Raw genomic sequence first — 18,611 nt, forward strand, 5'->3', positions numbered from 1 at the left:
CTGGAGTCCCCATCATGGCGCAGTGGAAACTAATCCGACTGGCATGCATGAGGGTGCAGGTTCGATCCCTGGCCTCGCTCATTGGGTCGGGGATCTGGCATTGCCATGAGCTGTGGTGTAGGCTGACAGCTATGGCTCCGATTCTACCTCTAGCCTGGGAACCTCCATATGCTGCAGGTGTGGCCTCCAAAAGCAAATAAAATAAAATAAAGTAAAACCTCTTTCTTTCTCTTTTAATCAAATATTTTTGTAACCTCTTCTGACCCCAAAATCCTTTTTTAAAATACCTGCTAGCACTTCATTTTGGGAAGTGATGCTATGTAGAATTGATTAATAAATATATTAGAACATGGGGAGTTCCCGGCATGGCTCAGTGGTTAACGAATCCGACTAGGAACCATGAGGTTGTGGGTTCGGTCCCTGCCCTTGCTCAGTGGGTTAACGATCCGGCGTTGCCGTGAGCTGTGGTGTAGGTTGCAGACGTGGCTCAAATCCTGCATTGCTGTGGCTCTGGCGTAGGCTGGAGACTACAGCTCCAATTTGACCCCTAGCCTGGGAACCTCCATATGTCGCGGGAGCGGCCCAAGAAATAGCAAAAAGACAAAAAATAAATAAATAAATATATTAGAACAAAACAGTTTTTTCATGTTACTTTAAATATTGCCTGTTGCAAATCAAGAAGATAACTTTTTTTTTATTTTTTTTTATTTTTTAGGGGCACACCCACTAGCAATTGAATTGGAGCTATAGCTATTGGCCTACACCACAGCCACGGCAATGCCAGATCCTTAGCCCACTGAGCAAGGCCAGGGATCAAACCCTCAACCTCATGGTTCCCAGTCAGATTTGTTTCTGCTGTGCCATGATGGCATCTCCTGATAACTAACATTTCTATGCAACCATGTATCTAGTTGTCACAAGAACCTTTCCAAGGGCAGAGTTGGCTAAATTCAGTTGTCATCTTAGTCAGATGTGATGTTTAACTGTCTTCAAAAGTGCAACAACTTTGTGGTGCCCAACTAGGATGAGCTCTTTGTTCATCTCACAAAGTTATATATTGGTCCAGTTGCCGGGCTTCAGGGGGATACATCTGAGCAAAAGAAATCCTTAGATAACGTATCAAAGATTGTTGACTCTGGCACTATAGTTGTATTCTGTAACTCACTGCACCTTTTAAAAAACAAAAACAATTTTATTACCGATTTAAATATTTTGGTAAATTATCACTATTGCTGGGTCATCTTGTATTGTACTCCTATATTTATTGAAGGCTCTTTATAGTAAATCTCTGTGGGAGCCATAGAGCTGGATGAAATCCACTGCTTCCCTATCTTCTGCCAGGGAAAGGAGGCAGTTAGGTGGTTCTGGCAAGTGGAGATGAACACTACTGTTCAGAAATTAAGAGATATCGTTCCCCCTGAGTAGTGGAAACTATAAAATATTAGCCAGACATGTTCTCTGGTATATTCAATAACCATTTATTAAAAGCCTTATTTGTACCAGATAATTCTACTAAGTACCAGGTTTAAAAGAAGCAACAATGATTGCTGCCCTCAAAGAGTTAACTCTAATTGGTGAAAACAGCACTTGTATAAATAATATTCACAATGCAGTGTGTTTAGTGTTATAGGTAGATACAGGAGGCTCTGGGGACACCTAACTCAGGTACTGAACTTTGGTAAAGGAGGTAAAGAGACTGAGCCTTAGAGGATAAGTAGCGTATGGCTATGCAGGCAAGAGGATAAAGGACCATCACTGACAGAAAAGACAGCTTCTGTCAAAGGCGTGGGGTTGTGAAAAGAAATCTGGAGATACAGGTGGCTTGGTTTTGTATTGAGTATCTATGGTAGTAAGATGGGGGGACAAGATCCAAAAAGAAGGTCAGTGGTTCATGGCCCTAATTGCTATGTTAGGCAGAGAGTTTAGAAGATTGCCACATGAATGATTCTTGATCTGTGCCAGTACTTTTCATATAATTAGTTAATAAAATTAATACTGAGTAAACCATTTCTAAATTTCTAGATGACGGAGTAATTGTAATACTTAGGTTAATATGCCATCTTGATGACTCATGGGCCTGATCACTTAGTAAGTTATTCTCATATAAAAAAGCATTAGCTTTATGTTTTAAAATCAGTTTTATTGAGATGTGATTTACTTACAACTTACTAACTCTACATGTGTGATTCACTTAGTTTTAACAAACATATATAGTCAAATAATCACCACTTCTCTATCATAATATAGTATAATTTCATCACCATACATTAGCTTTTTTTTGTAATTTATTTAGTTTTAGTCACCGTGTGCAGTGGCTTAATTTGACATCTCAGTTCCCAGACCAGAGATTGAACTCCAGCCACAGCAATGAAAGTGCCCAGTTTTAACCACTAGACCACCAGAGAACTCGCTACATTAGCTATTAATTAAAGTTTGGTGAACTAAGTAATTAACTCTTTGAGCCCTGAAAGACATAATATCTGAAGAATAGAGAAATTAAAAACCATCAACTTTTTATTATCAACTTTTTATTATTTTTTAACTTTTTGACCACCCTACGGTATATGGAGTTACTGGGCCAGGGATCAGATCCAGGCTGGAGTTGTGACCTACACCTCTGCTGTGGCAATGCTGGATCCTTAACCCACTGTGCAGGGCCAGGGTTCAAACCTGCATTCCAGTGCTCCAGAGATACCACTGATCCTGTTGCACCACATGGGAACTCTAAAACCATCACCTTTTAAACTAGAAAAAAAAATTTTTTTTTCTGTAAAATAAAGAGAGGCTGTGTACAGATTCTGCTTTTGAGAGCGCGTCTCTTGAAATCTTCAGGAGAAGGAGAAAGTAAGAAGCAATGATAAGAAGCTGTCTACAAAGTGACTGATGTAATGTTACATAAAGATGTTTAGAGGTGAAGAAAGAAATAACCACTAAGAAAATAATACCAAAAATTTAAATACTGAACTAGAAACCTCAGACTTGAGTTCTAGCCAGCAGCCCTGATACTTAATAGCCGAGAGTTGTAGAAGCAATTTCATTTGTCTGAGGTCTTGGTTTTCTCACTCATAAAATGAGGCATGAATGACCTATTCTAAGCTGTTATTGTGCTGAACTTTAGTAGAGTTTTGTGAAGTATGGGTAGGAGTTATATGTTGAGGACAGGAGATTAAGACTAAGGAATAAATTTTAAAGGGCATATAGTTGTAGTTAGGTTTTGATGCTGGCAGATAGGGAAGAAAGTGCATCTTCCCCACTGTCCACCCCCAGCTGTACATGGAAACGTACTCAACTGACCTTTTTTGGATTGTTGATATAGCATTGGAGGTTAGGACACTTTTGAAACAATTTTATCCATGATTCCACCTTGCAACTGTGATTCATTATGCATAAGGATGAGTTTCTCCAGGGAGATGAATATTGTCATTAAACTACCAAAATGATATTCTTTCCCAGAAGTTTTTACATTTAAGAATAAAATGTATTTTTAGATATGAGAAGTATGCAGGTTTATGTTTTTAAACAATTGTTTTATCCGTCTTATTTGTTTGTTTTAACCAGTTACCCATGGGTGTATTGTTTCCACAATAAAACTTTTTCTACCAGATGGTATGGAAGCCCGGCTCCGCTCAGAGTAAGTATAATTTAGTGCTATGAAGCTTTTGTATTAATTACCTTGGTTAATATTATTCTGGATGATAGTGTACTATTAATACTTTGGGATTATTCTTATGTTAGAAAATTGATATAGCACTTTTGGGATATTATTTACTTTAGTTGCTTTTCACATTAGTTACAGTTCTAGTAAGTGATAATTTATAAGGTGGTACAGCTATTTTGTTTCCAAGATTAACTTTACAACTTATCTTTTGATAGATAGTTTTTTTCAAAATATTTGGAGTATGTAGGCTATTGATGGGTAATACTTCTATTCATCTTGATGTGCATTTCATATAGGACTTCTTAGACTGTGATTGCCTCTGAAGTTAATGGTAGTGTCACAATCTTATAGAACTGTAAAGATGTTGATACTGTTAGTGGTCTGTTTTGGTGAGAGTTTTGGAAGGATTTTCCAATGATGAATTTTTTTTAATTGACATATAATTGATTTACAATGTTGTGTTAAGTAGTTTTTCTTTTAAATGAAGCAGTGGAAAGGTCACTTAGAGGACAAATTTAAGAGGGAAAAATTACACATAAAATGTAAACGTAAGTACATTTTGATCTTGTACTTTTCACAGAGCATTATTATGAAGTGTTAGGGGGAGGTAAGCAATCTTTAAACCTTAGCATATTTTTATTTTGGGGAAACCTTGTGTATATAAGAGGCTTGTTTCTATACCCAACATAATATTTTCTGTCCTACAAAAGCAGAGACAAATATCTGAGGCTGGAAGGTTAAGAGCAACTGTAAGCTGATGGTGAAGTAAAGTAGTGAGTATGAAAGGAAGAGGGGGAAAAAAAGCAGAGAGAGGTCTTCCTATTATTGTGAGAGTGCTTTCATTGGAATTATTATATGTTATGCTTTAGTTAGAGAATACCAGTTTTCTTTTTTAGCTTTAAGGATATCCATAGAAAGCTGAAATTTTATTTTATTTTTTTAGAAATAGAAATGGTGGAGTTCCCATTGTGGCGCAGTGGTTAACAAATCCAACTAGGAACCATGAGGTTTCAGATTTGATCCCTGGCCTTGCTCAGTGGGTTGGGGATCCAGCATTGCCGTGAGCTGTGGTGTAGGTCATATACGTGGCTTGGATCCCACGTTGCTGTGGCTGTGGTGTAGGCTGGTGGCTACAGCTCCTATTAGACCCCCTAGCCTGGGAACCTCCATATGCCTCAGGAAGTGTCCCTAGAAAAGACAGAAAAAAACAAAAAAACAAAAGAAAGAAATAGAAATGGCATTTTAATTGGATTTTACAGGTAAACAAATACACAAATGCATTCTTGCCATAATATATTTAGTGATAAGCAGAATCAGTGTAGTTTCATCATACCGTCAACTTAACAAAATTTAAATATATCCACTAATTTTTTAAAAATTTAGATCAGTAATACTTTTCATTATAATGCTATTCAGTGTACTAGGCTTATGTGTAATTTTTTTCCCTTAATTTCAGGTTTTTTTGGTCAACCCACAGAATATGGAGTTTCCAGGCTAGGTTCAGTCTCCACTCTGGCACAGTTGCAGTAGTACTGAATCCTTAACCCACTATACCAGGGCGGGGATTGAACCTGCATCCCGGCACTCCAGAGATGTGCTAGTCCCACTGTGCCACAGTGGGAACTCCATGTGTTTTTTTACAGGCTAAAGAAAGCACAATATTCTTTATAAGCCATTCAATTTCAAAATATTCAGAATATGGTAAAATTTAAAGTATAGTCAAAATTTTCACTTTCTTACTATATAATAAAAGTAAGTTTTTTTTAATCGTTGAATAGAAAATATCAGGTAGCAAAACATCAAGTCCTGCTTATGATACATAGTTCACACTCAGATCATTAGTTGTACATTTTGCATTACTACTAGCACCTACTCCTAAGGACCCCTCTACATTGCAGAGAAGCCAGAAACTGTATTTCCTGGAATACCATTCTGTGTATGTTCCCAAATTAGAGTGTAACCAAAGGGGAACTCACAGAGATCTGAAAGAAATTAATGACTCTCATGAGGTCATGATCACCATTCAGTGGGGCTTTTCAGTCTTCTCCCTAATCTTGTCCTTCTCTGTTGAAGGCTGATAAAGTTCATAAAATCTTTTCCAGAATTAAAAAGCAGAAATTTTAAAACATTTTAAATGTGAAACATTAATCTGTTTTCTATTCTAAATTATAGTTTAATTAAAAATACAATTAGGAGTTCCTGTAGTGGCTCAGTGGTTAGCGAACCGGACTAGCATCCACAAGGATTCGGGTTTGATCCCTGGCCTCGCTCAGTGAGTTAAGAATTTGGCCTTGCTGTGGCTCTGGTGTAGGCCGGCAGCTGCAGCTCCAACTGGACCCCTAGCCTGAGAACCTCCATATGCCGTTGCTGCAGCCCTAAAAGACAAAAAGAACCAAAACAAAACCAAAAAAATACAATTAACTTTGGGGACACTAATGTGACTTAGCTTTTAATGTGATTTAGTCAAGAGTTAAGGTCCTTAAAAAAAGAATAACTATTAATCAACAAAGGGCAAATAGCTTCTTAAAGACTTTTATGTTTCTTTTTGATAATGAAAATTTTCTTTCATGTAGTCAAAAGCTTTGAGCAGTTTCATTAAAGGGGCATTTCTGTTCTCAGGTTCTATCCAATAAGGCATGTGATTTTTTTTCAAAGTCTACGTCAGTGAATTGTGTTCCTAATCCCTCTTGTTTCCCTAGTGCTTTTCATCTTTGTCCCTGTTTCCTTCTTTTTGTTTGGTTTTTCTTATGTGGTTAAATATTAGTTAGCATCATTTAAAATTTTGCAGCCAGTTTCATTGTACATAATCTGGCTGACTTTCTAGAGAAGGTGAATTTTGAGCAGGCAGTTCTTCAGTGGTGGATAGTCTGCCTCAAAGTCCTTTCCCACCTGTTCTGTGACTTGATAAGGCCTCCCTTTTCTCATTTGAAAATGCAGTTAATAATAATACCTATTGAGCAGAAATTTTATTAGTAGGATTAAGCAAGATTATAATTTATAGTTTAGTATAGTACCTGACATATAATAAGCACACATGGATGTTATTTCTGTTAGTGTGATACAATATTTCTTAGCAATTAGAGGCTTTTAAGTATGCCAGAATGCTTAGAGTAGAAGGTACATTGTATACATAGCATTTAGTATTTTAAGGTCTTCAGTGGGTATATTTATTTCTCTCAAAAGGCTGATTCTTTTTTTCTTCCTTGATTTTTATTCTATTGCACAGATAATTTTCAAATAATAAGAAACAGAAAACCCCTAGCTTAGGAACTTCCATATGCTATAGGTGCAGCCCTAAAAAGATAAAAGACACAAAATAAAAAATAAAAAAAGAAGAAAGAAGGAAAGAAAGAGAAATTGCTATATTGCTGTATTGCTATATTGCTATATTGCTGTAATCCCACAATTTTCCTTTTCTCCAATTCTTTGTTGTATATAAACTTCTTCCGTTATTCAAACAAAATACACTTATATCCTTGATAGTTTTTATAAAACACAAATATATATATATATATATCTTCTGGAATGTTTTGCTAAATTTTCAGCCTTTTGTCTATTAACCAGATTTTCATGAGGACAGAAAATTTTGTACTTGGGTCACTAAAAAAACCGAATTTAAAAACCTCCAGGGAGTTCCCATTATGGCTTAGCAGTAATGGGCCCAACTAGTATCTATGGGAATTCAGGTTCGATCCCTAGCCTTGCTCAGTGGGTGAAAGGATCCGCATTGTCATGAGATGTGTAGGTCACACGTTGTTGTGGCTGAGGTGTAGGCCGGCAGCTGCAGCTCCGATTTGACCCTTAGCTGGGGAACTTCTGTATGCTGCAAGTGCATCCCTAAAAAGAAAAAAAAAAAAAAAGAATCTGACTATAGCAGCTTGGGTCACTGCAGAGGTCAGGTTTGATCCCTAGCACCTCACAGTGAGTCAAAGGATCCAGCAGTTGCCACAGCTCTGGCATAGGCATCAGCTATGGCTCAGAATTAATCCCTGGCCAGGAAACTTCCGTATGCTGCAAGTGCATCCATAAAAGACAATGACAAGACCTCCATTAATCTATCTAGACTTTCTTAAGTTCTTTTCTCTGATGTGCATATCTACTGAGAAAAGGGTATATACCTAAAATGGTTATCTCTGGGTGCTGACATTGAGTAATTTTTATTTATTTTCTCATGCTTTACCTCACACATTTTCCGTAATCAATATGTATTCCTTGTATAATCAAGAAAAAGAGGAGTTCCCGTCGTGGCGCAGTGGTTAACAAATCCGACTAAGGACCATGAGGTTGCGGGTTGGATCCCTGCCCTTGCTCAGTGGGTTAAGGAGCCAGCGTTGCCATGAGCTGTGGTGTACGTCACAGAGGTGGCTCAGATCCCGCATTGCTGTGGCTCTGGTGTAGGCCGGTGGCTACAGCTCCGATTAGACCCCTAGCCTGGGAACCTCCATATGCCGCAGGAGCGGTCCAAGAAATGGCAAAAGGACAAAAAAAAGAAAAAAAGAAAGAAAAAGAAACTTGTCTATTCCATTTTTATGGGGCAGAGAAGAAAAACTAAAATTGTATGTAAATTTTTAAATCTTCATTAGGCACCAGCTTCGTTAGGGCTTTGTGTAGGTTCTGGGGAGGCAGATGTGCATTGTTCACAGTACTTTAGAATACAGACATGAAATCACAGGAGTGGAGCAGAGGGTCAATGGGAGTCTATACAAAATGTCATGGGTGCTCAGAAGAGAGGTGGATACTGGTACTTAAAATTGCATTTTATTTAGCATTTTAATGTACTTGTGACTGATTGAATTGAAACATTTTTAGGATGTTTGCGGTTACTATAATGAGATCAGAATTGTTATTCCAGAGTTCCTGTCATGGCTCAGTGGTTAAGGAAGCTGACTAGCCTCCATGAGGACACAGGTTCAATCCCTAGCCTCGCTCAGTGGATTAGAAATCTGGCATTGTTGTGAACTGTGATGTAGGTTACAGACGTGACTCAAATCCCGTGTTACTGTAGCTGCTCCATTGGCTGGCAGCTACAGCTCCGATTCTACCCTTTGCCTGGGAACCTCCAAATGCCTTGGGTGCGGCCCTTAAAAGACCCCCCCCCCCAAAAAAAAGCATTGTCATTCTAATTTTTAGGTCCTACAAGATCAGTTTCTCAGCATCTTATACGTTATTATCTAGTTGAATCTAGGAACTTTACCAGTCAACCATCAAGCTGACCATCACCAGAGTGGCCTCTAGGATTATGGAGTGGGGAGCATCTAGTAGGGAACATGGGCGGCAGCCTTGGTCTGTGTTCCCTCCGCTCCCCACCTCAACCCACATGCAGTATATTACAGGGCATGATATGATAGAGACCCTGGTTTCCTTAGCTGCTGTGTTCTTAGGGGTGTGGTGGTAGTGACTACATGCTACTACATCCTAGGTACTGTTTTAAACTCTTGATTTATATTAACACATGTAATATTCACAATAACTTAATGGGGTTAGTTTTATGATTATCCTTATTTTATGAAAGAGAAAGCTGAGACCTACATTGGTTAGGTAACTTGCCCAAGATTATTCAGCTGGTAAGTAGAGCCAGAATTTGGACCCAATCAGTATAGCTTATGAGCCTGCATGCTTAACTGCTAGCTATACTATACTTTTCTTATAGGACGTATGTAAGATACTTTATAAAGCCGAAAAGTCAGTTAGTACCAATTAAACTGTGTTTACAGTTTAGTTTTAAAGTAATATACTGGAGTTTAGTTTCATACATACATGTAAGCTTTCAGTGTTAGTGTGTGAATTGGCTGAATAGAAAAGAGTTGTACTGTTGTTTTGATTAACTTGTTTCCCATTAGAATATGTTTCCAAATTATAGCCTTCTTTACAGTAAAACTTTGCTTTTAAGACTTTCTGTATAGGAATATTTATTTAAAAAGAACTTGCTTTACACATTCCAGAATTTAAATGGATGATTTAAAGAGTGTTTCTTCTCTGTCTAGAAGTTCTTATAACCAAGCCCTCATTAATAGTTGATCTGGCAAGGACCTACATTTTAATACATTTAATATATTTTGGATTTTGAATTTTTGTTTTAGAAATACATTAATGTGTAAAAGGTTTGTATATTTATTAAAACCTTGTTTTCTAACAATTTTATACATTTATGAAGGATTAAAAAATAATTCACATGTTAATTTCATATAATTAAATATGAAAGCAAGTTATCAGCCTTGGGGTTTAAGATATTCTAGTACTGTCATACTGTTTCCTCTATTGTCAGGAAATTAGATAAAATTCTAAATTTTACTTTTCAGTGTCATCCATGCTCCATTACCAAGTCCTGTTGACAAAGTAAGTTGCTAAGGATTATTTTTTCCAAACTGAGATATATTGCCTTCAAAAATATTTGTTTTTAATATGCTTTACTTAGAAAGTTATTTCTCTTTTGTAACAAAATATGAGAGTGCATAAAGCTGTATAGTTATTCTAGTCTGATCTTCAATAGCTGGAGAATTAAGGATGGATGTTTCTTAGGAAGAAGCTTTTATTATTTCAAGTAAATGGCTAACTCTGTAGAATAGAAGTATTTGTTTTGTGCCTAGTCATAGTGTTAATTACTACTTTTTATTCTGGAATACATTTCTGTTTAGAAATATGTATTAAAGCTCTGTGTCCAGATAGTTCACTTAAAATATATGGAATACACATGGAAATAACACAGAAACATGAGCCTTTAGATCTTGCTCTTTTATTGTCCTTGAAGATAAATTTTAACTGATTTGGACAGAAACTTTGCAGTAATTGTAGAAAATATTTTTTTTTCTTTTGTTCAGAAATAATGGCATATTAAACTGTAGATAAATACATCTTTTGTATCTTTTGACATTGAAGTAGATGTTGAGTTTTCTTAATGTAAGTAACAGTTTAGTTTAATTGGGAAAAACATTTTACTTGCTTTTGGATAAAGAATAAACACCTACTTGAAACTGAAGTTCTCTGTTAGATTCCTTTTTTAGAAGTAAAGTGGTTAATCATCAACTTTAGCAATACCAAGAATCATCTCAGAAGTAAATAATGGCCTTGCTGAGTTAAGACTAACTTTGAAAAAAAATCGCTGTTTCTCTTCTTTCTAGTTAGCATATTAATAAAAAATACTTTCTGAGCTTAATAAGGAATGATGCTATTGACATTGTTCATTAATAAATGAACAATGCAAGGGTTGGGTAGTGTTGAGACTGTAATTGTTACAGCAATCTGTTAGTGCCTTTTTTTTTTTTTTAATTAATGCTATGGTTCTGTATTCTGCACCTTGGAGAAACCCTTTATAGAAATATCTTCCAATACTCTTGAATTCTAAGCACTTTGACTGTGACTTGTAATGTTTAAACACCATTATTTCTCATCTTGTTCTTGAAACCTACCTATAGTTTAAAGGGAAAAAAGAAAAAACAAACTTTTTATTATTGCTTCTGGCCACTGGACAAAGTCTTGTATTTCATGTCTTGCTTTTCCCTACACCCTCACATACAAATACTATCTGGCTACTTCTAAGTGAACTGTGACTTTTTGACATATTGAAGAACTAATTAACAATGAATTTTAAAGGGGGAAAATGTAGATCTACTAATTTAGGAGGTATTATTTCTGGATAAAGAAAAGGTTATGTTGTTTTGTGCTGCAATTTGATTTATCAAGTTTGTGACTTGGTTTGTCAAGGAATATTTGCCTGAGTAGCACTTGTTGTACTACCCTGCTTATAAATCTCAGACTAATCAGCATAATACAATACTATTTATAAATTGTAGACCTGGAATAGAAATATTCTGAAAACTAAAGGAAATGGTTAATTTGAAAAATAATTTTTATTTTGCATATTTCCATAAATAGGCATTTCAAGAACTCAGTTTAACTGTCATTTCAAGGACATCAGTATTTTGTGTGACTCTTGATGGTGTGTCATTTTGTTTCTAGGTTGCTGCTAACACTCCAAGTATGTACTCTCAGGAACTATTCCAGCTTTCTCAGTATCTTCAGGTAAAAGTAAATCTTGAGTATTCTTAGTCTTTAAGAGCAGAATGTAGATTTGATTTTGTTAGTTCACAAATATAGGCTAAGGAAATATTGGCTGGATACACATACAAAAGAAATATCTTTTCAAAGTAAAGAATTTAAAAATAGGTCTTATGAAAAAAGGATTAAAAAATCAGGATTGTTTAGAGAAGATAAGGTTCTATTCAAGAGAAATTTTTTTCTTCAAATATGAGGAAATTCAAAAATTGTTCTTTATCCAAAGATGACTTTAATAGAATTAAGCCTGGAGAGATGTTGGTTGCTATTAATAGCTAATAATAGCAAATAATATGAACTATTAAAATATTAAGTATTAACAGCAAATAATTGTATAGTACTTACTATATGACAGACTCTAGCACTTCACCTATATTAATTCATTTAATCCTAACAAAAATCCTGTAAGGTACGTATTTTATTCTCGTTTTTACAGATGGAGAACTGAGGTACAGGAAGTTTAAGTAATTTGCACAGTATCACATACCCCATATATGCCTGAGCTGGGATTTGAACCCAAACAAGTCACCTCAGAGTCTCTCCTCTTAACCACTGTCTGTGGTTATTTATAGGGCAATGCAAATCTCTCTAAAGACAACAAGTGGTTGTTATTTTTTTTTCCCCTGGATTTGCTAGATTTAGACTGGACTATGGTTCTTATTATTATGGTGAGGAAATTAAGGAAAACCCTGGATCAGAAATTTAGAGATTGAGTTTTTTATCCTGGCTCTGATACTCAATCAGTTCTCTGACCTTGGGTGAGTTATTTTACATATATAGATCTTGGGTTGCCTTTTGTTTAAAATGATGGGACCAAAGCAGTGATCCTTGGTCCCTACATTCCTTTACAGAAATCAGTCACTGAGGGCATTTCTACCTCAGGAATATACACATCTGTGAAAAATATCAGTGTATTACTCAGATCTTATCTTCCACTGAGCATAATGTAACAGTGGATTGAATAGCAGTTTTACACACTTGAAGTTTAGTAGAATATTTACAAACATAGACTCTAGCCAGAGTTCCCAGATTTGATCTGAAGCTTTAAATTCTGACCTCTTGGGAAAGTTGTTTAACTCTTTTATTCCTCATTTTCCTCATCTCTGAAGTGTATAATAATAGCACTTAACTCACAGAGTTGTAAAGAATACATGAATACATATAAAGCACTTACAACAGTGCCTGGCACATGAAATGTATGCCATAAAGGTTAGTAGTTGTTTACTGTTCAATAAGAAGTCACATTAATTGATCTAGATCCCTCTCTTATTTTTAGAGGTAGAAGAAAACTTTATTAAACTAAGATTCATTTTTCATGTGAGAAATATGGGCTCATATAGGTAAAATGGTTTCTGAAATAGATACATTTCATGTCTTAGAATTAAAAGCGCATTCCTGGAAGTGTTAGATTTCTCTTAGAATGTGGTTTGTGGAGTTATAAAACTCTAAATGGAATTGAGTAAAAAGGGTGAAATTACACCATCTAGTGGAACTAGTGGGTGTTTGGTGGTTTTGTTTTTAAGTAAAACTTTTTACAGCATTAGTGTGATTTTTAATTTCCTGGATATTAGGAATGTTTTAGAAGCTTAAGATAAACTTGGCACCTAGCCCCTTTTAAGTGTGTAAGCTGTGTTTTAATGTGGGTTCTGAGGCGATATGACTTTTATTAGATTCCTTAATCTAAAAATCAGTGCCTCTAATTAACCAGATGAAATTTTCCCTAATCGTTATTATCAAGGATATGGAGAGGAGTAAATGTATGCTTTAAACCTCAAGTACTGTGTTCGAAGCATATACTTCTCAGTTGAGGTAACTTAGAGGGAGTAGAGTAGTAAATATTCTTTGGATAATGACAGGAATAGGAGAAAGTGAAATTTAAAGATGTGCCACAACCATAGCTGAGTGCTGTGTGAGCATTTTCACCTTGACTTCCAGTGAGGGAGACCCTCTTAAAACTGCTATCAAATGTTAACAAGTGACCTAGAGATAAGGTTCTGCTTGTCAATGTCTTTTTTCAGTAAAAATACTCCTTTGGAGCCACCAAATAGTTATCCTTGACCCTATAATCACACTGAACTAGTGCTTGGTAGACTCTTAGTTATTTTTTGGCGTATTTGATTATGGCAAATTGTTAAACAGTCACAGAGAGAATCAGAACACCTGAAAATGCAGTAGACTTTATATATGTACATATATATATATATGTATGTATTTTTTCCTTTTAAAAAGGAAAATTAAGAGGTATTTTTATGTCACACTTGTGTGGCTAAGCCATTTTGAAATATCTTTGCTACTCACAAGATTAGGTTTAGTTTGGAATGAGTTTATTCTGAGTGCACTCTCTTTCTCTCCATATATATATTTATACATGTACATGTTTTTTAAATGAATGTATATGAAATTCAAGGTTAAAAAATTAGTTGGACTCTTCTACTCAAGATTTTAGTTTTTAACTCCCTATTATGAATTACAAGTAAAAAACAAAAGCAAACCAGATGGCTTATTTTCTGTTATACTGGAAGTTGTAGCTAGAGCACCCCAACAACTATACTTACAGCTTAACAAATGAGGCTAAAATGATGCGACCTAAATATATTTTACAAAGTTGACTTAACATATTTAAAAGTAAGATACACAGTAGGATGTAATATGAGAATATTTTCAGAATGTGCTAAAAAATTGATTACTCTTCAGAGGAATCTTGCTGAGTTTATTAGAATTTCTTTTGTGATTTATAATATTAGGAGGCCTTACATCGGGAACAGATGTTGGAACAGAAGTTAGCCACGCTTCAGCGGCTACTAGCCATCACCCAAGAGGCTTCAGATACCAGCTGGCAGGTATTCCAGTTACCTTTATATTCAAGAAACATTTAAGCATCGATTAATATCCTTTAAATTTTTTTTTCTGGCCTGGCCTTTAGATACTGATTAAACTAAACTAAAATTTTATATCAAACAAAGGCAAAGTTGTTTCCTAATGAACAAATATTGAAAACTTTGCATTTTAAAGTGGATGTTGGTAATCTTTATGATTTTTATGTCTTGTTTGGCAGTAGCACCTTTTTTTTTTTTTTGTCTTTTGTTGTTGTTGTTGTTGTTGTTGTTGTTGTTGCTATTTCTTGGGCCGCTCCCGCAGCATATGGAGGTTCCCAGGCTAGGGGTCCAATCGGAGCTGCAGCCACTGGCCTACACCAGAGCCACAGCAAGCGGGATCCGAGCCGCGTCTGCAACCTACACCACAGCTCACGGCAACGCCGGATCGTTAACCCACTGAGCAAGGGCAGGGACCGAACCCGCAACCTCATGGTTCCTAGTCGGATTCGTTAACCACTGCGGCACGACGGGAACTCCATTAGCACCTTTTTTGATATATGTTATTTCTTAATTACCCTGGGATTTTATTTATATTTGATTTTTCTTCAACAGGCTTTAATAGATGAAGATAGACTCTTATCACGGTTAGAAGTTATGGGAAACCAATTACAGGCATGCTCCAAAGTAAGTATTAATCTCAAGTACATAAAGAAAAATGCATTGTTTTTTACATAGCTTCATTTCTTTGTCATTTTGAATACATGCAAAAACATTATACATCTTCACCACTCTTTTTAAATCTTCTATCATTATGGGAAATTTCAAGCATACATGTAAATGTTAAACATTCTTCTAGCTCTCCCTCCCATGCAATAAATTCAGAGTTTGATCTAGAGATTTAGGTCACTTCTGATTTACGTACAATCTTTTTTTTTTTTTTTCCTCGTCAAACCTTCATGGATAGTGTTGTATACTTTCATCAGGAGGCACCATAATGAGGAGTTCCCATTATGACTCAATGGGTTAAGAACCCGACATAGTGTCCATGAGGATGTGGGCCCCGGCTACAGCTCTGATTCAACCCCTAGCCCTATGGGAACTTGAATATGCCGCAGGTGCAGTTGTTAAAAAAAAGGCACCATAAAATCTCATCTTTTTGAGATATTAGCGATCTTTGATTATCCTTTCCTAGATCCCTTCTTTTATTAAGGGTTGCAGAAATGGTGATATTGTAATTCTACCTTTCCTTCATTTATTAGCTAAATTACTTCTTTAAAGAGAAACTTCCCCTCATAAACCCTTTTGTTATCCTGAGGTAAACTTTTTTTAGGAAAAGCCAGGATAGTGATATTTTCCCTTTATTTACTGGATTTCAAAATAATGGTTTGGTTCCTTCTCATCAACCAAAGAATGACCAATGACGTATTCCCCGCCCCCAACTTAGATTTAAATATATCTCATGTGTTTAAACCTCTTCCATTGTTTTTCTTACTGAGTCCCAATGATCCCATCTTTCATCTATGGGTACTTCTTCAGGTTGGCACATGATTCCTTTTGGTAGCAGACTTTGATAGCTTCCTGCTGTCATATCAGACAAGATATTCCAGACTCATCTTGTGCATGTCCTGCCTCAGACTTGGAATCAGCTTTTTCCTCAGGATGCTCTTATTTCTTTGGGTTTAATTATTGTTTTAAAATGCCCCTTTAGAGATAAGAGGTTTTTTTTTTGTTTTTTGCCCATAAAAGTTAATAGTGTGGCTTTCAGAGAATATGGCAAATAGAAGAGTTAATTCATATTGTATGCTTGAGAGAAATTCTCAATTTATGTTGACTTTTTTTTTTCCTGTTGGAAGTATGAATTAATATGTTTGTGAAGGTAAAATTTACTAATGCAGCTTTTAAATACAGCTTCAATTTATACAGAGCCAACATAATTTGTGTTTGGAGGGACCTTGATATAGAAGTCAAAGAGAATAACAATGTTTATTTTTTCAAATTATAAGTTATTAAAACTTGGTTATAATTATAAATATTTTTTAATCCTAGAATCAAACAGAAGATAGTTTACGGAAGGAACTTATAGCATTACAGGAGGATAAACACAACTATGAGACAACAGCCAAAGAGTCCCTGAGGCGAGTTCTTCAGGAGAAAATTGACGTGGTTAGAAAACTTTCAGAAGTTGAGGTATTTAAATTTTACAAATATTCAATAGTAGTATAATTTTAAAATTTTAGCCTCAAGTTGCTAGCATTTCAGGACATTTCAAACTTGGGTATTAGCATATAGCTAGGAAATTTTTCCTGTCTATCTGGGAGGAAGGAGCAATATGCTGTTTTCATTTTCAGGAATTCTTAAGATAACCATGTAAGTTCTGGTGCTTATGGTCCCTAGTCAATAATTGAGGAAATAAAAGCCTAACCTGGGAATTTTACTGTTTACACTTAGGTTAGGACTCAACCTCTACACCATGGACCATGATGCATGCCAGGGAATTGATCTTCTTTCACGTAGTTTTGTTTCTCTTCCAGTTGAGGCTAGTCAGTGTAAGGCAGAGAGCTACTCCGCTATTCTTACTTTACCTATCCTCCAGAGAGGAAAACCACCATTTGGAGGTTTACAGGGGCAGTTATCTCTAAGACCCCTTCTAGGTCTTTTAGGAATAATCAAAATATGTTTCACATTGTTTTAAAACAAGCTAATTGATAATATGGATTATTATTCCTTTGAACTACTGGAAAATTGCCACAAAAGTTGTTATTGGACTTAAAATGTCACTGTAAACTAAGTAATAAACATATCTTAGTATAAGTCTAATTTCTATAATAGCCCTATCCCAAAGTGACTGACTCATTGTCATGTCATTAATATGACATGTGAAGAAAGAAAATTGCTATTTGTCTTCTAATTTTTATTAAATTGATTATGTGCATATTATTAAACTTGCTTTCAAGAATTGATAGGCTTAAAATATTTTCAAGGCTAAAACTTGTACCCTTGTATCATCCTCTCCTCACTCCCAATATTGTTTTTTTTTTCCAAATTCTTTGTATTTTCTGTTTTAGCATGTGCCTAACATTGAAATTATTATGTTATTTAACTCAGCCTTATATAAAGTCCAGGGCAGATAGTGATTTAGAACAGCCCATAGAGTTACACTTTTTATAAACTGAATTTAGGATGTGCATTTATTCTAAATCAGTTGCCTGTAAACTTGAATTACAGCGAAGTCTAAGTAATACTGAAGATGAATGTACCCACCTGAAAGAAATGAATGAACGGACTCAGGAAGAATTAAGAGAATTAGCCAATAAATATAATGGAGCAGTTAATGAGATTAAGGATTTATCTGATAAATTAAAGGTATGTATTTACTCAACCTAAAAGTATGTAAATTAATCATCCCTAACACAGTGGATATCTTAAGCATTTAGGTATGGCCGAATAGTTGCTGATGTAAAATTTGGTAATGGTTTTAGATATATAGTAAAAATCAGGGAGTTCCCATCTTGGCTCAGAGGGTTAAGAACCTGACATAGTGTCCATGAGGATGTGGGTTTGATCCCTGGCCTCGATGAGTGGTTAAGGATCTGGCATTGCCAGAAACTGCAGCATAGGCTGCAGATGCACCTAAGATCCAGCGGTATTGCTGTGGCTATGGTGAAGGCCTGCAGCTGCAGCTCCGATTTGACTCTTGGCCCCGGAACTTCCATAAGTGGCAAGTGTAGCCATAAAAAGAAAAAGAAAAAATCAGGTGCCATTTAGCCTAAACCCCATTACTGCAGATAATTGAAAATTTGTAAAAGTTCACGTATTTCCTTTGGATGGAAATAAACAGTCAGTACTTCATAATAGGCATTAAAAAACATAAGGCAGGATGGAGTTCCCATTGTGGTGCAGTGGAAACAAATCTGACTAGTAACCATGACATTGCAGGTTCAATCCCCAACCTTACTCAGGTTGAGGATTCGGTGTTGCCGTGGGCTGTGGTGTAGGTCGGCAGCTGTAGCTCCAATTTGACCCCTAGCCTGGGAACCTCCATATGCCGCAGGTGTGGCCCTAAAAAGCAAAAAAAAAAAAAGAAA

General features: G+C 35.9%; 1 protein-coding gene across 30 annotated transcripts in view; it reads left to right on the forward strand.

Moving 5' to 3' along the window:
• The window catches only part of SLMAP (sarcolemma associated protein), a 149,268-nt gene that overhangs the window by 75,641 nt on the left and 55,016 nt on the right, over positions 1–18,611 (forward strand). For all 30 annotated transcript variants that reach the window (XM_047777595.1, XM_047777567.1, XM_047777734.1 and 27 more), the window contains exons 4-10: positions 3,559–3,631; positions 9,958–9,994; positions 11,615–11,677; positions 14,455–14,550; positions 15,139–15,210; positions 16,573–16,713; positions 17,752–17,889. In XM_047777595.1, the coding sequence (XP_047633551.1) occupies positions 3,559–3,631; positions 9,958–9,994; positions 11,615–11,677; positions 14,455–14,550; positions 15,139–15,210; positions 16,573–16,713; positions 17,752–17,889 (620 nt within the window). The remainder of the gene's footprint in view (positions 1–3,558; positions 3,632–9,957; positions 9,995–11,614; positions 11,678–14,454; positions 14,551–15,138; positions 15,211–16,572; positions 16,714–17,751; positions 17,890–18,611) is intronic.

Source organism: Phacochoerus africanus, chromosome 1 (assembly GCF_016906955.1).
Source record: "Phacochoerus africanus isolate WHEZ1 chromosome 1, ROS_Pafr_v1, whole genome shotgun sequence".
Classification (NCBI taxonomy): domain Eukaryota; kingdom Metazoa; phylum Chordata; class Mammalia; order Artiodactyla; family Suidae; genus Phacochoerus; species Phacochoerus africanus.